An 18,429-nucleotide genomic window follows, 5' to 3' on the forward strand; every position below is an offset into this window, starting at 1 on the left:
TTAGCTAAAGTTGTGTAATATAGCTATTGATTTAACAATGTTGCTTCAACAATAGTAGCTATTTGTAAATGATATATTATGTTTTATCGAATCGTAAACTGACACGTGGACAAAAGTGAAGAGAGAAACATAACTTTTGCTTTAGCTATGGAGGATTCTCTAGTTAATAATAGCTAGTCTGTTGGAGTTGAATTTTGCTTCAGAAATAGTTATATATAGCTGAAAATTGAATTTAGCTACTCTATTATACACTAATCACTAATCCACCTTCTTAGCTCGAGTCACAGTATTGCAGAGCTTTCGTTTTCTTGTAGGGTTGTCCTCCAGACCTCCAAAGTTTGGCATCGACCTCTATTAATCATTTTAAAATTTTACTCAAAGTTTTGAACAATAAGCCACATATCGAATGAGGAAGTATGAATACCAAGTTACCAATAGTTAAAAAAAAAAAATAATAACAAAAAATTGTTAATAACACTAAAAATTGTAAGGAAATGACAAAAACGTCCTCCAACCGCTGGCCTGCGGGTGGAGGTTTCAAGAGGGAAGAGCCTCAAGGTCATAGGGTCCTCCCCTCCACACTGAAAAGAGCGAGCCAAACAATGTCGTTTTCTCTGAAATTGAATCTCTCAAACCCTAGAATCAAACCCAACTCCAACTTCGGAGGCCTCGCCGGTACCGCCCTTAATCCCCACCGTCTCCCCTACCATCTCAGACTCCCGGCACGGCGGCTCAACTCCGTTTCCGTACAGTCAGAGTACGTTAACGGAGCTTCAGAGCCGTCAATTTCATCGCATTACACAGAGAGCATCGGAGCCCCATCACCTTCGTCCCACCTTCTTCAGTGGAACCTCACCCAACGACACGTCGTCGTCCTCAATGTCGTTGCTTGCGCTGTAATTTCTCTCTACATTTCAATTTAAGCTCACATTAGTTCTTATATTTGATTCTATCAACAATTTTCAAGAAATTTTCTTTTGTTTCAATAAAAGTTTTGATTTTGATTTTGGGTTTTTGGAATAGGCGGCGGTTTCTGCAACGTGGCTCTTCTGCTCTGCAATTCCAACGCTTTTGGTATGTGATCTTGAATAGCTTGATGGTTTTGGTTAGAAATGGCAATTGGGTTTGTTTTGTTTTGCACACTGACTGTTAGTAAATTGTGATGACCAAATGTGGTGTGGTGAAGGCTTTCAAGAGAGCAGCTGATTCACTTGCAAAGCTGATGGATGTTATGAGGGAAGAGCTACCGGATACAATGGCGGCTGTTCGCTTATCCGGGATGGAGATCAGTGACCTAACCATGGAGCTCAGTGATCTTGGGTTGGCATTACTATTTCTGGACTCTTGTTATATGTATTCCCATCTTTAGTTAGCTGAAATCCTTATTGTTTTTCATTTGGTTTGTGGTGCAGCCAGGAGATTACACAAGGTGTTAGGAGTTCTACTCGAGCTGTTCGTGTGGCGGAGGACAGGTTGCGCCGCTTGACAAACATGGCTCCTACAGGTTATCCATGTTTTCTATAGCCTTTTTTGGTTGTTGTTGTTTCACTGTGAGATTTTCAAAGGGTTGGAGCAATGAATGTAAAATTTATCTTTACTTGCTTAGCATTCGTGCAGGAAGTAGCAAGTCCGAAAAATGAGGTGCCAGGGCCACCTTTGGCCACAACTGCAAGAAGCATACGAGAGGGAGTCGTGAAGGGTCGTGCTCTCTGGCAAATGTTTTTCACCATCACCCGGTTTTCTAGGTTGGCACTCAACTTTTTGATCAGACGGAAGAAGCAATAGTGGAGATCACAACACATACCAGAGCTTCATGGTGAGCAACATCAAATTTTGCGAATGTACATAAATCTTCCTTGGTTCATGTTTCAAATCTTAAGTTAGCATTGTGTACTTCCAGTTGGGCCATCCCATTTCAGAAGCGTCGCCATTGAGTTAAATATCCTTTGATTTGCCATCTTTCTTTCTGTTGTTACTTGCAAGTGCAACTGATTTCTTGTAGATTTGTGCAAGAACACTTCTTTATGCTTCTACTTGATTAATAACATCATCTTTTTGTTGAACTGGACCCGATATGTTTCAGCTTGATTAATGTATCTAAAGTTGAAGTGCCAATTATGTTATGAATTTGTACTGAGATTGATCGCTTACTCATTTCCCACGTTACAAAAGCCTGGTGAGGAAAGGCTTTAGTCGGAATATAGAATAGTGTCCGACTCAATTAACAACACTACTAACAATTGGTATTAACTCATGAAAGTTTACTGAACGGTTGGTTTAGCCATGTCCATATGAGCACTTCATTTTTTTGATGCTAGAGTTAAACTACTTTGTTAAAATAATTCAAGTCATGTAGTTGGATTGAACATGCTTAGTTTTGAATAAGTGTTTCAGTTGATAAGCACAAATTCATAGATACTGCCCTTGTATATGATGAAGTATTGTTTGGGTTTTTGTTACTGAAAGCGAGCATCAAAGAAGCTAAAATTACCTCCTGAGACAGAAATGATGATATTGCTGAGATGTACTTTAGGAATCTTAATAGAGTAATATCTTTTGGTTGTGGAGTACCAAGGTGCTTTGCTAGGCATTTCTCATTTTTTGGAGTAAGGAACGATCTTGATGATAACTCTCTTACGGAAAAAGGGAAGGGGGAGGGAGAGGGGGTGGTGTACATTTAGCTGGTACTGAATTTGGGTAGAGATGAGCATTGAATAGTAACGAAGGTTAACTGAGCAGCATGGGTAGAGTTAGGGCATTGAAAAGATCATTGAACGAAAATAAAAAATGCTTTTAGGCAACGGAATGAACAGGTACTAAATTTGGGTAGAGGTAGGCATTGGCATTGGCATTGGCATTGGAAGTGAGGATAACAGAGTAGCATGGGTAGAATTAGGCATTGAAAAGATTATTATAGGCAAAGGGGAATGATATGGTCTGGTGGCTGTGCTTTCATGTTTTTGCCGAGCTCCTCCTCCTATTCAAGTAACTCGTAAAATAGCCATCACAGCACATGTTTGTACGTTTGACCTGATATTATTTAAGAGCTAAGCTGGGAAAATTTCTGACATGAGAGAATGCTAGTGGAAGAAATTGACGAACGGCTTCCCTTTGAATTTGTTCAGTTTTAACTATAATATTAGAGAAGGGACTTAAAAAGGCAACTACCATTCACACTCAGTTTGTAACAATATTACACTTTAAGATTGATATTTATTACCGTAAAGTATTTGCCGAAGTAGTGCGAAGTGAAAATAACATTGCCCAAAGATCATTTTTGAAATGAATAGGATACTTTATTAGTGAGCATAAACATATTTTGTACAGACTGATATAATATTTTCATTTTTTTTTTTTGGGCAAGAGATATAATATTTCATTTGAGGAATCAAACTTTATTAGCTCAAAAAAAAAGAAAAAGAAAAAAAAGAAGACTGAAAAAGGCTCCGCCCCTTACTTCACTGGTCCACCGTCCACAGGCGTAAACTGCAAGCTTCTTAAAGCTGTGAAAAATCCATGCACAGCCTTATTAATAATAGTATGAGCAACTCACTGAAGTATTTAGTAGGTGGCATGGTGTGGTTCTGTAGAGGTGGCAGATACATGGTATTGAAATCTGATCAGATATTGCAGACAGAAACTAAAGGCACCCCCACATGGGGCGATCAGGCAAAGAGGAGCAAAGAGTGTTGAAAGCAGTGAGAATCTGGTTTTGCTATGCCAAGCCGAAGAGCTCTATACCAAGTAAAACAAGACAAAAATGGAACCACCGCCCACATTATCCACTAAATAAGAGTGTTGTTTGATTTCTACTATTGTTTTTCATCTTGGAATGTTAATTTCGATTACTTTGATGCACTGTCGACCACAAATTCGTGATTATCTCTACCCGCAATCTCTTAATGAGAACTTTAATTAGTATAACGACTCAATATAGCTTTCAAATTACTAGTTAAATTAACAGTTGAATGAGTATTTTACATCACATTTGATAATTTGAAAACTCTACAGAGAGGGCTTCTATCTCACTTTTGTGCAGCTCCAAATTGCAACCCAAGCCTATTACGCCTACTCAGAAAGAAACATAACTCATGTAGATATTTATACCAAAGGAAAAAAGCAACAATGCTTTTGTTGGACTTGCCTGAAACAGATGCATCCATTATCTCTTTGGTCCTCAAGATCAAAGAATTAATTACACAACCAGAATTCAAAGTTTAACGCATTTATTTGATATCTGATCCTCCAGTTAGCTTTTATACGGTAAAACTCTTGCTGATATATTGCAACATAGAATAATCTGCATAATCACTAAACCACCATACCACTTCATCAACACCAAACACATATATGTGCCTCACTATCAGTTCGAAATCTACTGCACAGTTATTTGTTGAAGATCCAGATACATTGAAGGCCTCAGTTCTACTTGATTAAAAGAGAAAGAGTAAAACGTACGAAAGCTAGGAACAGAAGAAGGATGAAAAACTAGAAGAAGCTAGCAGCTAGCCGTTCAAGTTATTAGGACGAAGCACGGTTAATCTGAGGACCTGAACCAGAGCCTAGCGAAGGCCGTTTCACTCTCAACGCTCTTGTCCACCTTGCATTACCTGTGGCTGTCACAACAACCTCTTCCTGCGCATAACATACAAACCATACAGTAAACAAAAGATTCTAAAACCCTAGCTAGGTCCATGAGAGAGAGAGAGAGAGAGGAGAGATCGAGACTTACCCTGAATTTCATTTCCATTTCGGTCTGCGGAGGAGGGTACTGTTGATGCTGATCTGCCTTTGTCTCTCCAGCAGCGGCGGAGGAGGAGAAGTCATGATCAAGTCCGAGGCACTTGAGGCAAGCGGTGATGAGTTGGTCGAAGAAATGGCAGGGGCTGTGCAACAAAGGGTGTCGTTCTTCTTCTCTCTGGTCGGCTGAGCTCGAGGACTCCATTTTCTTGATAGGCGGTTTTGGTGGTGCAGTGTTGTGGTTTTTAGGCCTTTTGGGGTTGAGATGTATTTATCACACAAGAGACAACTGCCATGAATTGGGTTTATTACTGCACTACCTACTTCCCTGACTCGGACAGAAAGAGAGAGTACCGAGACTCTTTTGGCATTGGATTTTCCTCTGGGATTTTCTTCCTTAAATTTTTTCCTTTCCTTTTTCGATTTTCCTTTATAACAAGTTAACAACAACAAAGGTGTATTGCTTCAAATGTTTTTTTTTTTTTAATCAAACTATTGCTTGAAATGTTAAATTCAGTTTTGTTGGAAAATTATTTTCTTAAGCAAGTAAATAAAACTTCCTTCTACTTATGAATTTGGCTTAATTATGTTAAAAAAAGTTACACGCATCAAATAAAAGTAGTGTTCATATAGTCATGATTATAGTCACCAGGTGACTAGAATTTTATAGTCACATGTTATTAGAATTAATTTTAAGGGTTTAAATTACACTTTAAAACCATTCTTTTAATCACAACCCTTAATATTAAATCTAAAATATTAAATCTAATGATGAATAAGCCCTAGGACGGTTTGCTTTTGCACTAGGGTATTACTTCCGGTCCATAACTAACCAACAATTTAGGAATATTCTTCTGTGATTTGCTTTGTAAATACAAAATCTAATATGGTTTAGGGTTTAATAAGCTTCTTTGTCAGTGAGGTTTTAGAGTGATAATACCATATTTATTTATTTATTTAGATTTTATGATGTCACTGAGATTTGCATCCATAATTTTTACAAACTGATATTTCTAAATATAAAATTAGATCCTTTCAAAAAAAAATATATATATATATAAAATTAGATATTCTATTACTATATAATCAAGGCCATAATTCACCAAAAAATTATATCGCTTCATCAAGAGAAACATTAATTACATGACAAAGTTATTTACTGCTAATTATATAATCTCTCACATTTAACGCTGTTTTACAGTTTTACTATAGAACGGCATATTAGTCATACTCAGAGCAACTCCAACAGCTTCCCTATAATTTTTGTATAATAGGGAAGTAAAAGTCAAAGCTTTAGCATTTTTTTATTCTCCAACTCCAACAGATTCTCTATTTTACAGCAATCTCTAAAATCTCCATATTCTTCCTTAAATTTTTAGAGCTTGCTGTAAATATAGGGAATTTGGTTTTCTCTTTCCTCACTTTCCCTAAAATAGAGATAGTTATAGGGAATCTGTTGGAGCAAAAGAGGCTTATTTTTCCCTAAAGTAGAGAAAAATCAAAATATAGGGAAGCTGTTGGAGTTGCTCATAGGCATATTTCCTAAATTTTACGATGCAACTGAAAACCATCCGATCCGGCCCTTTGCATTTCTTTATAAAATATACAATATCAGCATAACGAAAAATGAATAAACAACAAATTTAACTATAAAACCAGGATATATAATTAATAAGCAAAAGGCACTAAATTATAATTGTACATCGATGGCCTCAATTGTACATGCATGATAAAAGCTAAGAGAAAAAGGAATGTATAACAATTAGACATGTAAAAAAGGCAGACTAAACTAGGGAGTAACAAGGCTATGGATGAACTTTGGGAGCGGTAAATTAAAGTAGTTACTTAGGTTGAAGCTTAGTTAATCTGTGCACCATGACCAGAGTGGACATGTGGTTCTTTTACCCCTGTTCTTAACTCTCCCTCTGTTCCTGACCTCGTTCCCTCATCTTCCTGCATCATTAAGATCAAATTAAAGGCCAAAACCAAAGTACTTATTAGGGTTTAATTTCAAGATATTATGGATCTGAAATATTCCAAGAATTGTTAAGAGGAAGAGGGAGGATTAATTCTTACGCTGCATTTCATTTCTCGTGCGTTCTCAGGAGGAGGATCAGCCATTGAAACTATATGATCGTATTGAGCGGCGGAGTAGTCATCGAGTCCCAGGCAGTTGAGGCAAGCCTTAATGAGTTGCTCAAAGAAATGGCAGACAGGGATGCAGAAACGGTGTCGTTGTTCTCTCTGCTGCTCCTGATCAACTGCTGATGATGATGATGAAGTTTTCATATTATAGAAAATCCTCGATCTGCCTTTTACTCTTTGCAGTTTTGCAGCTGCTTCTTAGGTGTGATTGTTTTGTTGTTAGGGGTTTTGATCGGTGGTTTGGTAGTGCACTAGTTATGTTAGAGACACCTGCCACACATGCCACTTCGGTGTTTAATACTATCCACTTCCCGAGACTATTTTGACTTTTCATTTTCGGTTGAAATCGATTCTCATTTCTAGTAGGATGTGTGACCACCGACATGAATAAGAGATTTTTTTTTTCTTTCCTTTTAGATTCTCAAGTTCGAATATCTCTTTCCACACAAAAAAAAAAGTTCGAATATTTCTTTCGCTTTTGTATTCACATTGTGAAAGCGTAACAAATGAAAATTAATGCTTCTTTTTTGCTTCATAAAAAACTACAAGACATTCGCATTGCCAAAGCCTAACAAATGAAAACTTATGCCTCCAGAGAGTAAATGAACAACATAGTTGAGGTTTCGACACTCTACCCATAGTTATTGTTGGATTTCATGAAGATCCGGTCGAGTTCCGGACTTTTGGTTGATACTTTATGATTTTGACTTTTTTATTTTTTCTTTAAAAGCAAAAAATAAAGCCCCGGTGAGGATAAAAGGAGGCCTTCGAGCAGTACGGAGCGACCTCGATACGCGAAACCTAGGGTTTCATTTGCTGGCGGCGGCGATCTCACGGTCCCCAGACCAGGCACCGACTAGGAGAGGCGGTGCAGTCTTGGTCATCGGCGCCGGTGTTCCAGATCGTTTGCTCAACGGAAAAAGTTGAGGTGGTACGGGCTTCGACTCCCGGCTATTTCGACAGAGGCGGTTGAGGGTGCGGCTGAGGTGTGTAAGGAAATCTTTCGTGCTGGGTTTTGGGTTGTCGGTGGTTTCACGGCGTCGGCATCGCGGGCAACTTCTGAGGCAGGGGTTTCCGGCGATTTGATCGTTCTCTGTTGTTCCAGGTCGGGGCCAGGTCTCCTCCCTTGACCAAGGCGATGGCGGAGCTTGGCGGCCGGCCATTGGAAGAATGGACAGAGCGTTGCCCTCGGGCTCCGATCGGATCGATCTGAAGGTAGAAGGGAAGGAGGTGGGTGATGGGCCGTGGGCCCTGTCTGGTTGGGCTGCTGCCTGGCTGGGCTCACCTTTTTCTCTTTTGGGCCTGGTTTGGTTTGGGCTGGTGGTGTGGCAATGATTTCAGTTTTTGTTTGTTTTGAATAAACTAGCATCGCTCGGCTTTTACTCTATTCGGCCCTTGATCGTTGTTGTTGGCTGATTGATGAGTGGCGATGTACACCAAGAAGGTCTTAGGCGTCAATGCTTATTAAATTGGTTGCTCTGATTTAGGGTTGGATAGGTGTAGGGGTTTTATTTTCTCTCATTTTTCTTTTTAGTTTGTTGCAGTTCCTTTAGGTTTTTAGTTTTTTGGTTAGGATATGGCTGCTCTGACAGTTTGTATTGTGCTTGAACTTGTATTATGAGTGATTTCTTGAAACCCTTAAGCTTGACGCAGTGACGTCGTTATTTAATGGAACCTGATTCTGTTCCCTTAAAAAAAAAAAAAAAAGTCCCGATGAGGATCGAATTCACGACATTTCGTTTACGAAGCGAAAACACTATTATTATGCTCAAGGGGCTTGTAGTCGGTCGTTTATCATAGATTATAGTTGACTTCATTAAAATTAATAGAGACATGTACAGTCTCATTCGCCTACTCAATTAATTCCTATCTCGATATTCTTGTACATGCAAGTGAAAATGAATTATTTTATATGCACACAATGCATTGTGATCATTATTGTAATTTCACTTTACAATTTCATAATCCAACGATCCATTTTAAATTATCCTTTAATTAAAGATCATTTATGCAAAAAATCAATCAAATCAAAGATCGTTTAACAATCTAATTAAATGAAAAAAATAGATGGTTCTGACAACAATTACTACTATTATGATGAATCGTATAAGTATTTCAATATAAGTCTCCATTTTTTTTTTATCGGAAATAACTTCATTCATAAAACTGCAATAATTACAACACAATCATAGCACCCAACCAGGGTTTGCAACAAAGAACAAACAACGAAGGACTAACAACACAAATCCTCACTCTAAGAAAGAGAGATTAATGCGTCAATAGATCCAACAACGAAGATCGAATTGAGTCGCTGATCGCGCTAAAATGACCAAAATATGTAGCAATTACTGGAATAGGAACTGACCACAATAGAAAACTATTGTGCGGGCTATCCCAAGATCTCCCTTTCTCCTCAACACAGGTTGATAATGAAACACCCGACATTAAGCCAGAGTAAGACTGGGTACTTTTAACAACGAACCAGCGACCCGAATCCGACCGCCCGCCGGAATCCACGACGACAACCGTAACTCGACAGAGAATGGACTTATTTGAAGTCTCCAATTTAATTGATCTTTTACAGAGGTTTTTTCTTTTTTTCTTTTTATTTATTATTTTTTTTTTTTAAGAATCAAAGATATCTTTTTTATTGATAAATCTAGAACGACAGACACATCAGTTTTTTAGACACAATCCATGTATCTTAGGGCCAAACAACAACCAATCATGACAGACACGGATCATTAAAACCTAGTTGCTCACTTAATTAAAGTGAGCCTACTAACAATGATAAACATCTGAAAACATCTAACCTAATAACTAGATGGTTTACAAAAACCTTGACACTTAATAGTGGTGCAATTGTAAACCATATAACTAAGTAATTCAACGACATACATCATTCTCAGAAGGCAAAGAAAAACTAATAAATCTTGGACTCTTGCCAAGCCATCATCAGTAGGATAAGTCATGGGATCAATCCCATCGTAGTCCTCCAAACAAAAAAGAGCCTTATCGAAGGAGATGAGAAATAAATCACCTGGTTTTTTTTAGATCTGAAATAGTTTGTCAACTACCAAGATTTGTTGAAAGTAAAAGCGCAGATTAGCCACTGCAAACTTCTTGTACGTTAGAAGCTTTTCCAACAAATAGGAATGAGACTTTTGAGCCGGGCTGATTGCAATCCTAGTCAAACTGCTCCACCACCCCCAGCCAAAGCCAAGGAAAGGTAGCAGTGACGATGGTCGCCATGGGAAGAAAATTGAAAAGATGGAAGTCATGGAACTAGGGTTAGGGTTTTGGTTTCACTTGGTAAACCCAAATTCCAAAATATGATATAAAACCTTTTTATTTTCTTTTTTGGAATGATGAAATTTTATTAAATAAAAGATAAACAATGCAACAACAAGAAATAAGCTAACATAAAGACATAAAACTAAAGTCCCACCCCAAATAAGAAGGAGAAAGGGAACCAAAGCAGGACTATAATAAGTTGGGAAATGCCCAGGAGGTAGGTGGATTCTGAACCCAATCAGATGGACAATGCCTCCTGCAGGCCAAGCAGGCTATGTGATCTACTGCCTAGCTAGTTAGCACTTTGCCGGTGCACACCCAACTATAGGATGGGAAAGCAACTACAAAATCTCTTATATGGTCTAACATGCAGTGACAACACAACCCAGCATCTTTAAAGATGAAGTGAGATGCCTTCATGGATAAGGCTAAAAAAACACCCCAGCAGCTTCAGTAAACAGAGGAGGAGGAACAACACTAAATAGAGCTTTTCCAGACAACAAGGAACCATTTGAGGCTCCAGCAACAATAGCTAGACATAACACCAAAACAGAAAATTCAGAAACCAATTAGGTCTGTCTTAATGAACAAAGAAAGAAAAGAAAGAGAAGGCAGCTTGGTGACGGACTAGAGGCAGTACTTGCATTCCTTGAGGGCATTATAAGTCTTCGTCTATGCCTAAACTGACAACTATATCAAAAGCATTGCAAGAGATCAATCCCCATATTCATTGCAAGTGAGAAAACAAATTGGATTGACGATACTCTAGATTTAAACTCCGGTTGCACATAAGATTACCAGAAGTCCATGTAACATTGTTCAAAACAGAAAAACATGGCTCCCCTATATCAGGGCCCATTAACAGTAGTATAATGGAAAAGCAACTACCTTGAAGAGCCATAATCCAGGCTAAGTAGGAGATTATCGAAACCATGAAGCCATTTAATTAGTTTCAATCCATAAACAAATTGGTATTTACCAGAACAGTAATAGGCATATGTCTTATTAACTTGATGAACCTAAATCAAGCTTCAAACTTCTAAGAAAAATAAGCATATAAAGCTGGCCTTGAGAAAATTTCAATCTGGGTTTCAGCCTTAGCATTTGTGCAATCAACCAACTCAAATATATCTAAAATCCAAACTCATAACCCAAGAACATATCCAATTCTGAGTCACTAGTTGGATGAAATTACTGGGTTTCTCAGAGGAACATATCAAGCCACTAATTCACAGAGAACAAAAATTTGTTGAGGACGCATTTGTGCGATGAATTCATGAGGCGAAGGCATTTGTCTTGATCGTATGGAGATTGATCCAGAGCCTTCTGTGAGCAGAGAAATACAAGTCTTCATACATAGCTAGCCAGCAAGGGCTATTCCATTCTGCATTTAGTTTCAATATTGATCACTCCTCACATGGGTGAGGTTCCATGCCCATCCGATTCAAGCAAGGGGCACCGGCCGCTTCGGAGTTCAGCCTGTGACATAATTCAACGCTCATCATCTCCTTATACCTCTATCCAATGGCTCTGATGCTATTTTATAAATCTCGTGCTTTTATTATGTTTGCACAATCTCCTTGCTTGTTCAATAGGCATTGCTTCTTCAGGTTTTTATCCTGCTATTTGCAGATCAAGTTTGGGATTTTACCGAAAATGTAATTGCGAAGAGCAAGAGGTTCTCCAAAGAAATAAATCCAGCATCCCTGTCAAGTAAATCATCCAAAGTAACCAAATAAGAAAATGCCACAAACTGAAAGAGGAAACTAGGAAGAAATTAGCTGCAGAACAAAAGAGGAATAGAGGGAAATGGAACCTGAAATCAGTAGATGGATCTCTTTCCTGAAATCAGGTAAATCCTAATTCAACTCCAATGCTTTTGAAAACTCAGCAGTTACAATGCAATCAGCTGCTGTACCCCAAAAAACTCACCCAATGCAAGCTGCATCATAAGCCAATCATAAAATAAGAACAGATATTTCAGATTTTAGGCTATATGAAATCAGCAGTATACCATGTAGTCCAGCTGCAAATAAACTAAGGCTTAGTTACAATGACAATCATATAATTCAGAACATACACCACCTCTAGCAGACTCTCATGTTTATTTCTTCCAAATTCATATCAATTGCTGTTCAGTTTTTCTTCATTTGTAAGCTCATTCACATTCACAGAAACACAAAGAAACAAAGAGAAAAGTCAAAAAGATTCAAATTTAAACCCACATGAAGCAAAAGAACTAATCAGCAAGCACTAAAGAGAAAAACTTGATAAATAACAAAACATAGAGCAAAAACACACCCTCAGATTAAGGTTGGATCTAAAGGTCCAAATTGTGTGCTCCTTCGGTTTTCTAGTAGTAAGAGCGGTTTCAAGATTGAATCAGTGGTCAGCCTGATCATTCTTTTATTTTGTTTTCAGGCATCAACTGAGCATAATAAAGCAATTGTAAACCATTTTCTTCTTCTCTTTTTTCTCTTTTTTTTTCAATGCATGCACAATCTCACTTGACACTGACCAAGAGAAGTAAAATGACTTAGATGGAAGGGCATTGTAGTTCCATGAGCAAATTACAGGTGAGTTTGGGATTGCAATGGCTTGATTATTGGTGAAACTGCAAGCATCGATCAGTTCCTGAATATTATCAATCCAAAGACAGCTCCCACTTAGGTTTCTAAGACTAGTAAGACATTTTCACATAAACCAAGTCAAATATCAATCTAGGGCAAAACCCACTGAGGTTTCTAAGACTCATAAGACGTACATTTAAAAAACATTCCAAGTTGCCATCTGCAACTTATAAAAGTCTTCTTTGTTACCACTTACCACCACCATACAAACTCAAAAAATTAGAAGTAAACTTTTCATGAAAAATCCTAAAACCATGTGTTGTGATAAGAAATTTTGATATAAAATGGGTCAAATGGGTTTGCAGGACTCATAGCAAAGCATGGCAACATTGTTGAATCATTTTCTCGGCCTTTCAGCTATGATTACACAAGTTTGTATCATTCTCATATATGATGGACAAATGGGTCAATGATCCATACTATGCCAAAGCCTATATTATGTTACAAGCAGAGTTAACAATATATCTCACTCAAAACCAATATATATTCATTAAATTGATGAAACAACCATTACCGGCCATAGACCACAAGTCTCCTTGAGCCACCTGAAGCTCTTCCTGTGAGTCCCTTTCAGCTTCCCCTCCACAGTGTACACCTTGTAGCTAGCAACCCTCTTCTTCCTCCACAGGGATACTAAAAATAAGAACAAGTAGCTCAATAAGACAGATACCATGATGACCAATTTTCAAATGCAGGAAAGGTTTCATGAGAAACTGAACAGAGCAACAGCATCACCAAGCAATTACATCAATGAGTACACAAATCACAATCAAAATTTCCCAATTCAATCAAAATTATCTCAAATTTCAACAATTCAATACTCCAGATCACTCTAATTCATTGAATTCTGATTCGTTACCTGGAGACGAGGAATTGAGGTGACTAACGGCGTCATCGCGGGTGGCGCGTTGTGAGGTACACGATCCTACCATCGGCCAAGCGATTGTCAGCTTCATCTTCTTCATAGTATGCGCACTCCACATACTATGCCAAAGCCTATATTATGTTACAAGTAGAGTTAACAAGATATCTCACTCAAAACCAATATATATTCATTAAAATTGATGAAACAACCATTACCGGCCATAGACCACTCTATCACAGGTCTCCTTGAGCCACCTGAAGCTCTTCCTGGGAGTCCCTTTCAGCTTTCTCTCCACAGCGTACAACTTTTAGCTAGCGACCTTCTTCTTCCTCTGACCCGATTCCAAACCCAGCAGGGATACTAAAAATAAGAACAAGTAGCTTAATAAGACAGATAGCATGATGACAAATTAGGCAAACTTTTGCAGATAGACATGGAGAAGTTTACACAAGATCAGAATTGGACTTTAAGTTATGAAAACTGATCTAATTGCACAACTAGGAATATCAGACATCTGTACAGTTTTTCTTTAAAGTTAACATAACCAAAATGTATGAAGTACAGCGCACAGAGCAAATGGGATAAGTACAACAAATATTTGACTCCCCTTAAAATAAAGCAAACAGACCCCAAGAATTAAGATAGTAACATTGATTTGGAGCACAGAGGACATGGTAAGTATAGTTTAAATAGAAAGATTGCTCATTCTAAATATGTAGACTGTAATCAGTTTAATGATTCTTTATGCTGTGTTCATTAGGGAGTAGGCTAGACCTATTAGGCCCCAGTATGAATATGTATTGCTGGTACTTGTTCATAGATCCCAAAACACAGACTATGAACTCATTGGAGACTAAGTAGGAATTTGTAAAATTAAATCAAGCAACCTAATAAACTCAAAAATTAACAATTATTAGTACGGAACAGAGATATCCCCAGTTTTTCCCCATTGTCAATCTCAAGGCCGCGATCACTAAGTATCTTAACTGGACCCAAATGTCAATCTAGATGAGTACATGTGTGATTTATATTCGCTACCTATCTTGAACCAAAATCTGTGTTTTTAGAACTTGACAAAATTTTACCAATTCGATTAATAGAAATATTATGCTAGAGAAATTTCTTTATATGATTAAACCACATAACAATTCACAAATAATAACTTGCGGGGACCAATACTCAGATTCTCGTATACCTACTCATATAGTACTTTCTGCGTTCTGCTTTATGCAGTTTCAGGAAGCCAAATCCTGTATTAATTTCTTCTGAAAGTTACAGTTGACTCAAGGAAAGAAGTGGTGATCTAAGGTTCTGCTGATATAGAACAGTAACATACACTTCAGTAGAAGCCGTAATTGTACTCCTAACACCATAAACCTCACCCAATTTTCAAATGCCCATAAACCTCACCCAATTTTCAAATGCAGGAAAGATTTCATGAGAAACTGAACAGAGCACTCACCTCTGCGCCTCTAAGTGCTCAGTCTTGCTCCAGCTTCACCAAGCAATTACATCAATCAGCACACAAATCACAATACTCCAGATCACTCTAATTCATTGAATTCTGATTCGTTACCTGGAGACGAGGAATTGGGAGGTGACTAACGGCGTCGTCGCGGGTGGCGCGTTGTGAGGTACGCGACCGATTGGAGGCGGACTCCCTAACGGCGTCGTCGCGTGTGGTACGCGATCCTACCGTCGGCCAAGCGATTGTCGGCTTCATCTTCTTCATCATCAGCGTCGAGTGTAATCTTCACCTGACGTGCCATCTTTGACCACTCCTCACCTTTTAATTGCCTTTTGCAGCTTTTGCTCAATTCAGGACACTCTTCAATCTCCAATCCTCTCAACTCAGTAAGGCGATGCAGTTCTTCAGGCAAAGCCGACAATTTGGAGCATTCGGCAATGTGTAGCTGCTCGAGGAATCTGAAGTTTATCAACTCCGGAAGTGCCGTGAGATTATGACATCCAGAAAGTACTATGCTCTGTAGAGTGTCTGCAGAATCTTCAATGAGCCAAGGGGGCAAAGCCTCCAAACTTGAATTCCCGATAACCAATGATCGAAGACGATTGACATATTTGGTGGCAAGGATTCCAAATTATTACAACTGCGAATTGACAAAGTGCTAAGGTTGTTGAGGAATTCGATCTCTTCGCCCAAAGATTTAAGATTGACACATCCACGAAATTCTAAATCTTGAAGTGAGGTGAGGCGTCTAATTCCTTTGGGCAAATGCGTCTGTTGTGTAGTTATCAGCAAGCTTCGGAGGTTGATCAGGTTGCCTATGTCTTTGGGTATCTCCTCAAGTGCGTCGCAATCCTGAAGGTACAAGGTCTCCAAATTCAGCAGCTTACTGATGGAATTGGGAAGCCTTTTTATCTTCCCATTAAAAGACAAGTTGAGGAATCTCAAATGAAACAAACTACCAATGGAACTTGGTAGCTCCTCAAGAGGCGACCCACTGAGATCTAGCACCCGCATATATTTGAATCTCGAGATGCATGTCTTCACAAAACGTTGACTCGTCTGGCCATCTTTAGGAATTAGAATGGTTCGCAATTTCTTTGACTTGAGCATGAAATCGGGAACTTGTGCCTCTTCTCCAAGCAAGTCCTTTTTGGATATTGACACATGTCGAATCATTTCCAAAGCACTAGAGGGACGACAATTGACGGTGGAGTACTCTACTTGTGCCACTGAAATTGCTAAATCATGAACTAGATCATGTATTTTAAACGTTATAAATGTTTTGATATCACCCTCGACTTGAAACAAAGATCTAGAGTAAAACTCCCTTATATAGTCTAAACCCATCTGTTCAAAATCTTCATTTTTCTTAGATGTCTTGAGGTAGCCTTGTGCTATCCACAATGGAACCAACATTACACTCTTGAACACATAATCCTTTGGGAAAAGTGAACAAAATGCAAAACACGGTTTCAAGTGTTGTGGCAGTGCATCATAGCTCAATTTGAGTGCAGGTAAAATATTATCATTCCCTATACTCCACATGTCATCATCTCTGACACTCAACCATTGGTGTTGCTCTGTATTCAAATAAAGCATGCTCCCTACAGTAGCAACTGCTAAAGGAATTCCTCCACACTTCTTCACAATATCCTCTCCAATTTCTATCAAATGTTGATAGCGCTGCTCCTCTCCTCTTTTAAATGCCCTTTGGATGAACAATGACATGCAGTCTTGGTGAGGAAGACCTTCTAAAGAATGCATGTACAAGGGACTCACAAGTGAAGCAACTGATCTATTTCGTGTTGTTATGATGATTTTACTTCCATTAGCTCCCACATTTAACAGATTTTTTAAACCAATCCATTTTTCATTCGTTACTCCAATCGACCCTGTATCCCAGATATCATCCAACACTAACAAAAACTTTCTACCTCGCAAAGTATTTTGCAATCTTCTTTTCATAAGGTCCAAACTTGCATCCTCACATTTTTGTTCAGTGACAGCATTGATAATGCCGCAAATTAATGTTTGGATATCAAAGTTGTCTGAGACGCATATCCACATTTTCATGTTGAAATTCTCCTCCACCATGCTATCATTATACACTAATTTAGCGAGAGTTGTCTTTCCCAACCCTCCTAAGCCGAAGATGGAAATAACAGAAACATTCTCCTCATTAGAGATATCAGTGTTATTTAAGAGATGACTAATAATATGTTTTTTATCATCATCTCTCCCAATAACATCTGAAGCCTCCACCAAAGAGTCCGTCTCTCTTTTATTATCGAGCATCCCTCGGAGCACACTAGGATCTTCAGCTATCTAGCAAACTCAAAGAGAGCAAACTCTCTCTTTTCATTATCAATTTCAACTAGTCTTTCTCCAATCTCTTTCACTTTATGTCCCATTTTGAAGTTAAACACTACTGGATTCCATCGGGAAAAGAATTGGCGTACCTTTCCTTTGATCTTCCCGCAGTTGTCGACCTCCACTTTCAACCGCAACTTTTGGAACTCCAGTTCGTCCAAGACATCATCAATGTCATGGCAAACATGTTTGAGATTTCCCAACCAACGAGTGATTAGGGAATTCCTCACTTGCTTCTTCTCTGCATCTTCGAGTACTAGTTTGATGGTAGCTAGATAGGGTCTTGTTGAGCTTGGTGAGTTCAAGTTGGGCACCCCATGCCAAGGAGATCTCTTGGGAAGCATGTGAAGCTAGCCTATCCAAAACGTTGTCTGCAATGCTGTAGACGAACTCCATGAAGAGGGAAAGAGAGGTATTCTGAGGTTAGTGAAGTACGAAATAGGGTAATGTATATAGGAACTCAACCCAGACTCGAATATAACGAGTGAATGAAGTCCAGTCAACCAAGTCTTCCCTGAATTATTGTTTTCGACAATTAAATGCATGACAACCATAAAGCAGGCCCATCAATTATTTTGCAATACCTACCGAAAGTGATTAAATTCACATTTGATTAAATTAGTAAACTGGAAAGTGATCTCAATCAACTCCACTTTGATCTTCTCGTTTCAAGATATAGATGATGCTAGTAATACATTGACATTTAGTATGCAAGAACACTATGTAGAATTTGTTATCTGATACTATCAAGATAATTATATTTGAAAGTAGAAGGCAAAATTTCACAATACAATTCTACGGGAGGTGAGGGTTCATTGATTACTCTAGATTCCAGAAGGTAGTATAGAATACCCTTTTGATTTCATTAGCTGAATTATGTCAAGCTGAAAAGGTAGGACTTCCACTCTTTGAACTGT

At 38.5% G+C, this 18,429-nt stretch overlaps 3 protein-coding genes and 2 long non-coding RNA genes across 9 annotated transcripts; 2 read left to right on the forward strand and 3 right to left on the reverse strand.

Annotated features, from left to right (window-relative positions):
• Positions 1-520: 520 nt before the first annotated feature.
• Positions 521-2,063, forward strand: LOC133706939 (uncharacterized). 2 transcript variants are annotated; one of them, XM_062132512.1, is made up of 5 exons: positions 521-896; positions 1,024-1,074; positions 1,187-1,320; positions 1,413-1,504; positions 1,607-2,063. In XM_062132512.1, the coding sequence occupies exons 1-5, from the start codon at positions 603-605 to the stop codon at positions 1,783-1,785; spliced, it is 750 nt and encodes a 249-aa protein (XP_061988496.1). In that variant the 5' UTR covers positions 521-602; the 3' UTR covers positions 1,786-2,063. The 2 variants fall into 2 exon arrangements, with proteins under 2 accessions (XP_061988496.1, XP_061988560.1); XM_062132576.1 differs by having other exon boundaries at positions 522-896; positions 1,618-1,777.
• Positions 2,064-4,137: 2,074 nt separating this feature from the next.
• Positions 4,138-5,051, reverse strand: LOC133707091 (uncharacterized). The gene is made up of 2 exons (XM_062132656.1): positions 4,733-5,051; positions 4,138-4,635 (listed from the first exon to the last, which is right to left on the reverse strand). Exons 1-2 carry the CDS (start codon positions 4,943-4,945, stop codon positions 4,522-4,524), a joined length of 327 nt encoding a protein of 108 aa, XP_061988640.1. The 5' UTR covers positions 4,946-5,051; the 3' UTR covers positions 4,138-4,521.
• Positions 5,052-6,406: 1,355 nt separating this feature from the next.
• On the reverse strand, positions 6,407-7,112 carry LOC133740639 (uncharacterized). Its single transcript, XM_062168583.1, has 2 exons — positions 6,817-7,112; positions 6,407-6,693 (listed from the first exon to the last, which is right to left on the reverse strand). The coding sequence occupies exons 1-2, from the start codon at positions 7,027-7,029 to the stop codon at positions 6,598-6,600; spliced, it is 309 nt and encodes a 102-aa protein (XP_062024567.1). The 5' UTR covers positions 7,030-7,112; the 3' UTR covers positions 6,407-6,597.
• Positions 7,113-7,437: 325 nt separating this feature from the next.
• LOC133707346 (uncharacterized) lies at positions 7,438-8,559 on the forward strand. Its single transcript, XR_009845088.1, has 2 exons — positions 7,438-7,505; positions 7,616-8,559. It is a non-coding gene; the product is annotated as an uncharacterized LOC133707346 (long non-coding RNA).
• A 2,594-nt stretch (positions 8,560-11,153) lies between these two features.
• On the reverse strand, positions 11,154-17,968 carry LOC133724397 (uncharacterized). Of its 4 annotated transcripts, none has more exons than XR_009853663.1 (6): positions 17,602-17,968; positions 13,890-14,034; positions 13,669-13,805; positions 13,324-13,442; positions 11,996-12,121; positions 11,154-11,885 (listed from the first exon to the last, which is right to left on the reverse strand). It is a non-coding gene; the product is annotated as an uncharacterized LOC133724397 (long non-coding RNA). The 4 variants fall into 4 exon arrangements; XR_009853665.1 differs by lacking the exon at positions 17,602-17,968 and adding an exon at positions 15,011-15,028; XR_009853662.1 differs by lacking the exon at positions 17,602-17,968 and adding an exon at positions 14,870-14,990.
• Between the last annotated feature and the right edge of the window lie 461 nt (positions 17,969-18,429).

This window comes from Rosa rugosa, chromosome 1 (genome assembly GCF_958449725.1).
Source record: "Rosa rugosa chromosome 1, drRosRugo1.1, whole genome shotgun sequence".
Taxonomy (NCBI): domain Eukaryota; kingdom Viridiplantae; phylum Streptophyta; class Magnoliopsida; order Rosales; family Rosaceae; genus Rosa; species Rosa rugosa.